The sequence below is a fragment of the Xenopus laevis genome, chromosome 6S, assembly GCF_017654675.1.
Source record: "Xenopus laevis strain J_2021 chromosome 6S, Xenopus_laevis_v10.1, whole genome shotgun sequence".
NCBI classification, from domain to species: domain Eukaryota; kingdom Metazoa; phylum Chordata; class Amphibia; order Anura; family Pipidae; genus Xenopus; species Xenopus laevis.
Genome location: NC_054382.1, coordinates 85,001 through 96,312, shown reverse-complemented (window position 1 = coordinate 96,312; position 11,312 = coordinate 85,001). Strand labels below are relative to the sequence as shown.

Here is an 11,312-nt window from a genome sequence, read left to right as displayed (position 1 = left end):
GTACAGCTGGGGGACAGGCTGAGGATTGGGGGATATAATATTGGGGGACAGGCTGAGGATTGGGGGACAAGCTGAGGATTGGGGGATATAATATTGTGGGGACAGGCTGAATATTGGGGGATATAATTTGGGGGGACAGGATGATGTGTTGACAAGCAGTCGCCATATTGGTGTCCCACTTGTCTTGTTTAAGATCAGACCGGAAGTGTTGGGCGGTATCGGAAGTAGGCTGTGAGTGACGCAGGAGTGCGTGTGCGCGCGCTGAGTGAATGAGTGGGAGTGCGCGCTCCTGAGTCCCCGTTCCGTTATTCTCCGGCTCAGACTGACAGGGACCGGCGGAACCAGCCCCGGGGCCCTCAATATCAGCCCCGGCTCCTGCTCTCCCCGTGCCTGAGCCCCCTGTGTCCCCCGCTGCTCCCTATTCTCCTCAGCACCCCCAGAGCCAGTATTGAGCCCCCATTCCCTGTGTGTGTGGGGGAGGGCCCAGTCTTGATCCCATTGTCGCTGTTTATTTAGTGACCCCAGTGTCCCCCACATGTTGCACCCCCAGACTTGTCATTTCTACTGCTGAGCCCCCCCCACCATGAACTTCCCCCCTCCTGGTCTCACGGGGAGCCCCCAGTCCTCCCTCAGCTCCCAGGTGTCTGTCTGTCCCTCCTCAGTCTCCTCCCAGTTTGGTTCCCCCTCAGGTCCGGCCCCCCCTGCAGCCTCCCCCTCCCCCTATGTCCTGCCCAACTCTGTGGCCATTCGGGGGGAGATCCAGCGCTTTGAGTCAGTGCACCCCAATATCTATGCCATCTATGATCTGATAGAGAGAGTCGATGACCTGGGGCTTCAGAACCAAATCCGAGAGCACGTCATTTCCATTGAGGGTGAGTATTAGTTCTGCCCCCCTGTACCCCCCAATCACATGCACCCACCCCTGTATAGTAAGGATAATGGCACCTTATATTGGCCCTTGGGAGGTGCATATGTACCTGTCATTCCTAGTAGGGGGTTTAGCATATTATAAGGATTATGGGTCCTGGACCTTGGGAGGTGGATATGTACCTGTCATTCGTAGTAGGGGTTTTAGCAAATTATAAGGATTATGGGTCCTGGACCTTGGGAAGTGGATATGTACCTGTCATTCCTAGTAGGGGGTTTAGCATATTATAAGGATTATGGGTCTTGGACCTTGGTAGGTGGATATGTACCTGTCATTCCTAGTAGGGGGTTTAGCATATTATAAGGATTATGGGTCTTGGACCTTGGTAGGTGGATATGTACCTGTCATTCCTAGTAGGGGGTTTATTATATTATAAGGATTATGGGTCTTGGACCTTGGGAGGTGGATATGTACCTGTCATTCCTAGTAGGGGGTTTATCATATTATAAGGATTATGGGTCTTGGACCTTGGGAGGTGGATATGTACCTGTCATTCCTAGTAGGGGGTTTAGCATATTATAAGGATTATGGGTCCTGGACCTTGGGAGGAGGATGAGTACTAGTTTATCACTGGTAGGGTTTTCTAGAGTACAGTAAGGATTATGGGTCTGTACCTTGGCCCTTGGGAGGTTGAGTTGCACTAGTCATTCGTATTAGGGGGTTTTAAGCAAACACAGTATTTTGGGACTGCATCTTGGCCTTTTGGGAAGTTGAGATAGACTAATTTCCTTGTAGGGTTTTTTTACATACAGTAAGGATTATGCGGTGGGACCATGGGAAGATGAGATGCACTAGTTAATACCTTGTAGGGGTTTTATCATACAGTAAGCATTATGGGACTTTATATTTAGCCTTGGGATGGGTGCACTAGTCAATTTCTTGTAAGTGGGATTTGGAATACAGTAAGGATTATGGAACTATGTGAAAATGCAGTGGCAGTTTGTTACAAGGGGTTTTGAGGTCCTGTCAGGATTATGGGGGTTTGAAGGCCACTAAGGATTAGGAAACTGTATTTTAGCCCTAGGAATTTAGAGTCAACTCTTCCTAGAGGTTTTGGAAGATTATGGGGGTATGGGGTAAACATGAGGTTTGGCAATTGATTGCTGTCAGAATCCTTATAGTATTTCAAATCCTGCTACTGTGGTTTAGCTCTTGTGATGCAGACGTGCACTATTCCACATGGGTGGATTTTTTGGGGGCTTGGGGAGCAAAGCAACATCAATTAATTTCCTTACAATAGACAGGATGGGGATACGTAATCTCTCATTCAGAATAGTGGGAACTGAGATTTTCCAGATAAGTAATCTTTCCATAATTTGGATTAGTATATCTGAAGTCTATTAAAAATCACATAGATATTAAAGAGACCCAAAAGGATTGTTTTTCAACCAATATAGATTCAAGCAGCATAGTTAGGCATCAAGTACAATGTACTGTTTTATTTTTACAGAAAAAAGTAAATAGTTTTAACATTTTTGGATTATTTTATTAAATTCACTCCATGGGAGATGGCTACCCGTAATTTGGAGCTCTCTGGATAAACAATCCCATCTTTATTATACATGATAAAATGTAGCCCTGTATTTATCTGCATTGTGTTCTTGGGTATTATACATGGAATTACATTGTATTTATCTGCTGTGTGTCCTGGGGTATTATACATGGAATTGGCCCTGTATTTATCTGCTATGTGTTCTGGGGTATTATACATGGAATTGGCCCTGTATTTATCTGCTGTGTGTTCTGGGGTATTATACATGGAATTGTCACTGTATTTATCTGCTGTGTGTTCTGGGGTATTATACATGGAATTGGCACTGTATTTGTCTGCTATGTGTTCTGGGGTATTATACATGGAATTGGCACTGTATTTATCTGCTATGTGTTCTGGGGTATTATACATAGAATTGGCTCTGTATTTATCTGCTGTGTGTTCTGGGGTATTATACATGGAATTGGCACTGTATTTATCTGCTGTGTGTTCTGGGGTATTATACATGGAATTGACACTGTATTTATCTGCTGTGTGTTCTGGGGTATTATACATGGAATTGGCACTGTATTTATCTGCTGTGTGTTCTGGGGTATTATACATGGAATTGGCACTGTATTTATCTGCTGTGTGTTCTGGGGTATTATATATGGAATTGCATTGTATTTATCTGCTATGTGTTCTGGGGTATTATACATAGAATTGGCTCTGTATTGATCTGCTGTGTGTTCTGGGGTATTATATATGGAATTAGCCCTGTATTTATCTGCTGTGTGTTCTGGGGTATTATACGTGGAATTGGCTCTGTATTTATCCTGCGGTGTGTTTTTGGGTATTATACATGGAATTCACTCTGTATTTATCTGCTATGTGTTCTGGGGTATTATACATGGAATTGGCTCTGTATTTATCTGCTGTGTGTTCTGGGGTATTATACATGGAATTGGCTCTGTATTTATCTGCTGTGTGTTTTGGAGTATTTTACGTGGAATTGCATTGTATTTATCTGCTATTTGTTCTGGGGTATTATACATGGAATTGGCTCTGTATTTATCCTGCGGTGTGTTTTGGGGTATTATACATGGAATTGCATTGTATTTATCTGCTGTGTGTTCTGGGGTATTATACATGGAATTGCATTGTATTTATCTGCTATGTGTTCTGGGGTATTATACATGGAATTGGCACTGTATTTATCTGCTATGTGTTCTGGGGTATTATACATAGAATTGGCTCTGTATTTATCTGCTGTGTGTTCTGGGGTATTATACATGGAATTGGCACTGTATTTATCTGCTGTGTGTTCTGGGGTATTATACATGGAATTGACACTGTATTTATCTGCTGTGTGTTCTGGGGTATTATACATGGAATTGGCACTGTATTTATCTGCTGTGTGTTCTGGGGTATTATACATGGAATTGGCACTGTATTTATCTGCTGTGTGTTCTGGGGTATTATACATGGAATTGGCACTGTATTTATCTGCTGTGTGTTCTGGGGTATTATATATGGAATTGCATTGTATTTATCTGCTATGTGTTCTGGGGTATTATACATAGAATTGGCTCTGTATTGATCTGCTGTGTGTTCTGGGGTATTATATATGGAATTAGCCCTGTATTTATCTGCTGTGTGTTCTGGGGTATTATACGTGGAATTGGCTCTGTAATTGGTTCTGTATTTATCCTGCGGTGTGTTTTTGGGTATTATACATGGAATTCACTCTGTATTTATCTGCTGTGTGTTCTGGGGTATTATACATGGAATTGGCTCTGTATTTATCTGCTGTGTGTTCTGGGGTATTATACATGGAATTGGCTCTGTATTTATCCTGCGGTGTGTTCTGGGGTATTATACATGGAATTGCATTGTATTTATCTGCTGTGTGTTCTGGGGTATTATACATGGAATTGCATTGTATTTATCTGCTATGTGTTCTGGGGTATTATACATGGAATTGCATTGTATTTATCTGCTATGTGTTCTGGGGTATTATACATAGAATTGGCTCTGTATTGATCTGCTGTGTGTTCTGGGGTATTATATATGGAATTAGCCCTGTATTTATCTGCTGTGTGTTCTGGGGTATTATACGTGGAATTGGCTCTGTATTTATCCTGCGGTGTGTTTTTGGGTATTATACATGGAATTGCACTGTATTTATCTGCTGTGTGTTCTGGGGTATTATACATGGAATTGCATTGTATTTATCTGCTATGTGTTCTGGGGTATTATACATGGAATTGACACTATTTATCTGCTGTGTGTTCTGGGGTATTATACATGGAATTGCATTGTATTTATCTGCTATGTGTTCTGGGGTATTATACATAGAATTGGCTCTGTATTGATCTGCTGTGTGTTCTGGGGTATTATATATGGAATTAGCCCTGTATTTATCTGCTGTGTGTTCTGGGGTATTATACGTGGAATTGGCTCTGTATTTATCTGCTTTCTGTTATGGGGTATAAAACAAGGAACTGGACCTGGCTATCTTCTAAAAATGTCAAAATGTACTAGGCAATTCCTTGAATTTCGGAAAAGATAAAGGGATGCACCTTGAGATTCGTATGATTTTCGGATCATGTGTGGAGAGTGCCGACAGCTTGCGTCCGGCGGAGATTTGTCGTTTGGTCGATCGGTCAGGTTTGATTTTGACCCGACCGATCCCGCCGGAGACCATTGCACATCGTAATTGGATCATTCGGCCATACGGCCGAACAATTAGATTACCCCTGATATAGCCATGCTCGTTTATGGCATATCGGGGAAAGATCCGCTCGTTTGGCGATGCACTAGGCAGTGAGGATTTGCCCCAAGGAGACAGAGATTTACTAGGCCAGGGGTCCCCAACCTTTTTTTACCTGGGAGCCACATTCAAATGTAAAAAGAGTTGGGGAGCAACACAAACATGAAAAAGTCCCTTGGGTGCCAAATAAGGGCTGTGATTGCCTATTTTGTAGCCCCTATGTTGACAGGCAGCCAACAAGGGGATCTACTTGGCACTATACATAGTTTTTATGCAATTAAAACTTGCTTTCAAGCTTAAAATCCAAAAATAAGCACATGCTTTGAGGACCCTGAGAGCAACATCCAAGGGGTTGGAGAGCAACATTTGGGGATCACTGCACTAGGCGGTAAGGATTTGCCCCAAGGAGACAGATCTGCAGTAGGCAGTGAGGATTTGCCCCAAGGAGACAGATGCACTAGGCAGTAAGGATTTGCCCCAAGGAGACAGAGATGCACTAGGCAGTAAGGATTTGCCCCAAGGAGACAGATATGCAGTAGGCAGTAAGGATTTGCCCCAAGGAGACAGATGCACTAGGCAGTAAGGATTTGCCCCAAGGAGACAGATGCACTAGGCAGTAAGGATTTGCCCCAAGGAGACAGAGATGCACTAGGCAGTAAGGATTTGCCCCAAATAGACAGATGCACTAGTCAGTAAGGATTTGCCCCAAGGAGACAGAGATGCACTAGGCAGTAAGGATTTGCCCCAAGGAGACAGAGATGCACTAGGCAGTAAGGATTTGCCCCAAGGAGACAGAGATGCACTAGGCAGTGAGGATTTGCCCCAAGGAGACAGAGATGCACTAGGCAGTAAGGATTTGCCCCAAGGAGACAGAGATGCACTAGACAGTTCTATGACTCCTGGAAAAAAACCCTTTCCATTACCCCTTTTAGTGAGCTTCTCAAATGGCACATATAGGAAAGTGAGTGTGTATGGCAGCAGTTACTGGGGTGTTTGCCATTGTTTAGTTTATTTTAAGCACTTTTACTACAGTTAGGCTTGGGTGTTGTGCCCCCAAAATTCCTGACTTTCTCGTCGGCTGGTGGGAATAAAGGATGCAGGTGGGAGACGGGTGAATAATGATACTGGCTCTGCAGGGAGTTACTGAGCTAAATGTTGGGGCATCAGCATGTCTGACAAACAAGGTTCAGAGCCGCAGTGGCCTCGTTTTATACAGATCTCTAATGAGAAGCAAGAAAGATCCTTATGCAGTGTTTCCACCTACCAGAAACTTCCAGAGGCCTGTGCTTTCTATGGGGAAATAAAATGATGCTGCACCCCAGTAGAGGAAGCTTTGTATCTTTTCTCTCTATATCCATCCAAGGTGTCTTTTGCTAGAAATGTCCTCACTCTCTTGCCTTACTGATCTTCTCTTTTCATACTCTTATAGGCCGTATTCTGTCACCTGACACTTCCAGAATTCCAGTCACCTGCCAATTAGTCTGTGTCATACTGGTTCTGTCCCGATAGCGCTTCTGTAATACGGAGATACTGGTTCTGTCCCGATAGGGCTTCTGTAATACAGAGATACTGGTTCTGTCCCGATAGCTCCTCTGTAATACTGAGATACTTGTTCTGTCCTGATAGCTCCTCTGTAATACTGAGATACTGGTTCTGTCCCGATAGCTCCTCTGTAATACTGGGATACTGGTTCTGTCCCGATAGCTCCTCTGTAATACTGGGATACTGGTTCTGTCCCGATAGCTCCTCTGTAATACTGGGATACTGGTTTTGTCCCGATAGCTCCTCTGTAATACTGAGATACTGGTTCTGTCCCGATAACACTTCTGTAATACCTAGATACTGGTTCTGTCCTGATAGCTCCTCTGTAATACGGGGATACTGGTTCTGTCCCTATAATACTTCTGTAATACCAAGATACTGGTTCTGTCCCGATAGCTCCTCTGTAATACGGGGATACTGGTTCTGTCCTGATAGCTCCTCTGTAATACTGAGATACTGGTTCTGTCCCGATAGAGCTTCTGTAATACTAACATACTGGTTCTGTCCCGATAGCTCCTCTGTAATACGGGGATACTGGTTCTGTCCTGATAGCTCCTCTGTAATAGGGAGATACTAGTTCTGTCCCAATAGAGCTTCTGTAATACTAACATACTGGTTCTGTCCCGATAGCGCTTCTGTAATACTGAGATACTGGTTCTATCCCGATAGCTCCTCTGTAATACTGAGATACTGGTTCTGTCCCGATAGCGCTTCTGTAATACTGAGATACTGGTTCTATCCCGATAGCTCCTCTGTAAAACTGAGATACAGGTTCTGTCTGATAGCGCTTCTGTAATACTGAGATACTGGTTCTGTCCCGATAGCTCCTCTGTAATACTGATATACTGGTTCTGTCCCGATAGGGCTTCTGTAAAACTGTTCTGTCCCGATAGCGCTTCTGTAATACTGAGATACTGTTTCTGTCCCGATAGCTCCTCTGTAATACTGAGATACTGGTTCTGTCCCGATAGGGCTTCTGTAAAACTGAGATACTGGTTCTGTCCTGATAGTGCTTCTGTAATACAGAGATACTGGTTCTGTCCCGATAGGGCTTCTGTAAAACTGAGATACTGGTTCTGTCCCGATAGGGCTTCTGTAAAACTGAGATACTGGTTCTGTCCCGATAGCTCCTCTGTAATACTGAGATACTGGTTCTGTCCCGATAGCTCCTCTGTAATACTGAGATACTGGTTCTGTCCCGATAGCTCCTCTGTAATACTAACATACTGGTTCTGTCCCGATAGGGCTTCTGTAAAACTGAGATACTGGTTCTGTCCCGATAGCTCCTCTGTAATACTGATATACTGGTTCTGTCCCAATAGCTCCTCTGTAATACTAACATACTGGTTCTGTCCCGATAGGGCTTCTGTAAAACTGAGATACTGGTTCTGTCCCGATAGCTCCTCTGTAATACTGAGATACTGGTTCTGTCCCGATAGCTCCTCTGTAATACTGAGATACTGGTTCTGTCCCAATAGCTCCTCTGTAATACTGATATACTGGTTCTGTCCCGATAGGGCTTCTGTAATACTGAGATACTGGTTATGGCCTGATAGCTCCTCTGTAATACTGATATACTGGTTCTGTCCCGATAGGGCTTCTGTAAAACTGAGATACTGGCTCTGTCCCGATAGCTCCTTTGTAATACTGAGATACTGGTATCAATGGGTACAGTACTGGGGTCTCACACTTATTGATATCATTGGGTACAGTACTGGGGTCTCACACTTATTGATATCATTGGGTTCAGTACTGGGGTCTCACACTTATTGATATCATTGGGTACAGTACTGGGGGTCTCACACTTATTGATATCATTGGGTACAGTACTGGGGTCTCACACTTATTGATATCATTGGGTACAGTACTGGGGTCTCACACTTATTGATATCATTAGGTACAGTACTGGGGTCTCACACTTATTGATATCATTGGGTACAGTACTGGGGGTCTCACACTTATTGATATCATTGGGTACAGTACTGGGGTCTCACTTATTGATATCATTGGGTACAGTACTGGGGGTCTCACACTTATTGATATCATTGGGTACAGTACTGGGGTCTCACACTTATTGATATCATTGGGTACAGTACTGGGGTCTCACACTTATTGATATCATTGGGTACAGTGCTGGGGTCTCACACTTATTGATATCATTGGGTACAGTACTGGGGTCTCACACTTATTGATATCATTGGGTACAGTACTGGGGTCTCACACTTATTGATATCATTGGGTACAATACTGGGGGTCTCACACTTATTGATATCATTGGGTACAGTACTGGGGGTCTCACACTTATTGATATCATTGGGTACAGTATTGGGGTCTCACACTTATTGATATCATTGGGTACAGTACTGGGGTCTCACACTTATTGATATCATTGGGTACAGTATTGGGGTCTCACACTTATTGATATCATTGGGTACAGTACTGGGGGTATCACACTTATTGATATCAATGGGTACAGTAGTGGGGTATCACACTTATTGATATCAATGGGTACAGTAGTGGGGTCTCACACTTATTGATATCATTGGGTACAGTACTGGGGTCTCACACTTATTGATATCATTGGGTACAGTACTGGGGTCTCACACTTATTGATATCATTGGGTACAGTACTGGGGTCTCACACTTATTGATATCATTGGGTACAGTATTGGGGTCTCACACTTATTGATATCATTGGGTACAGTACTGGGGGTCTCACACTTATTGATATCAATGGGTACAGTAGTGGGGGTCTCACACTTATTGATATCAATGGGTACAGTAGTGGGGTCTCACACTTATTGATATCATTGGGTACAGTACTGGGGTCTCACACTTATTGATATCATTGGGTACAGTACTGGGGTCTCACACTTATTGATATCATTGGGTACAGTACTGGGGTCTCACACTTATTGATATCATTGGGTACAGTACTGGGGTCTCACACTTATTGATATCATTGGGTACAGTACTGGGGTCTCACACTTATTGATATCATTGGGTACAGTACTGGGGGGTCTCACACTTATTGATATCATTGGGTACAGTACTGGGGGGTCTCACACTTATTGATATCATTGGGTACAGTACTGGGGGGTCTCACACTTATTGATATCATTGGGTACAGTACTGGGGTCTCACACGTATTGATATCATTGGGTACAGTACTGGGGTCTCACACGTATTGATATCATTGGGTACAGTACTGGGGTCTCACACTTATTGATATCAATGGGTACAGTACTGGGGATCTCACACTTATTGATATCATTGGGTACAGTACTGGGGTCTCACACTTATTGATATCATTGGGTACAGTACTGGGGGTCTCACACTTATTGATATCAATGGGTACAGTACTGGGGTCTCACACTTATTGATATCATTGGGTACAGTACTGGGGGTCTCACACTTATTGATATCATTGGGTACAGTACTGGGGGTCTCACACTTATTGATATCATTGGGTACAGTACTGGGGTCTCACACTTATTGATATCATTGGGTACAGTACTGGGGGTCTCACACTTATTGATATCATTGGGTACAGTACTGGGGGTCTCACACTTATTGATATCAACGGGTACAGTACTGGGGGTCTCACACTTATTGATATCATTGGGTACAGTACTGGGGGTCTCACACTTATTGATATCAATGGGTACAGTACTGGGGGTCTCACACTTATTGATATCAACGGGTACAGTAGTGGGGTCTCACTTATTGATATCATTGGGTACAGTACTGGGGGTCTCACACTTATTGATATCATTGGGTACAGTACTGGGGTCTCACACTTATTGATATCATTGGGTACAGTACTGGGGGCGTCACACTTATTGATATCAATGGGTACAGTACTGGGGTTTCACACTTATTGATATCAATGGGTACAGTACTGGGGGTCTCACACTTATTGATATCAATGGGTACAGTACTGGGGTCTCACACTTATTGATATCAATGGGTACTGTTCTCTGTGTTCAGGGTGTAGCCCACAGACTGCGTTGGGGGGTCCTTAGAAATGAAAGAATAACAAGCTTGAGATCTATATATCTATAGATCTGTATATATATACATACATACAGTACTGGTACAACAGTGGGGCACAGATTCCTCGTACTTGTGTTGCACGTGTCTTTGCTTTCTGGCACTAAACGCCTTCATCTCGGCAGTCTGTCATAGTGTTCCTTGTTCAGTTTCCATGGTAACGGCTCCTTTGTACTGCGGGGGGGGGCTTGTGTTGTTTATGTTGTTGACATACGTTATGTGGGGTCTTACTCAGCATTTGATATTTGGGGCTGTGGGTCAGGGGCACTGCTCATAGTACTTGCTATTTGCCTATGTTTCTGCTGCAACCCGTCTCATAGAGGGGCCACATACACAGATATAATGCCCCCAAGCTGCCGTCTTCCTTTACTGCCTAATGTCTCCTACTTGCACAGATCTCTATACTCTATACTGCATGTGTATATACACCCCACGTATGTACACTCACTGCCAGTTTCCCTAAAGTCCTGCCCTGCTTTATGGCAGCTGAGATTCTAGCTATCTGTATAACAGAGCATTCTGTCCCAGTGGCTGCACAGATCCTA

The 11,312-nt window shown here is 43.7% G+C and overlaps 1 protein-coding gene across 1 annotated transcript in view; it reads left to right on the top strand.

Annotated features, from left to right (window-relative positions):
• Positions 1-225: 225 nt before the first annotated feature.
• LOC108719636 (arf-GAP with GTPase, ANK repeat and PH domain-containing protein 3) overlaps positions 226-11,312 on the top strand; it is a 52,796-nt gene continuing 41,709 nt past the window's right edge. Inside the window, exon 1 of the mRNA XM_041567263.1 lies at positions 226-872. Coding sequence (XP_041423197.1) covers positions 584-872 — 289 coding nt within the window. The 5' untranslated portion in view covers positions 226-583. The remainder of the gene's footprint in view (positions 873-11,312) is intronic.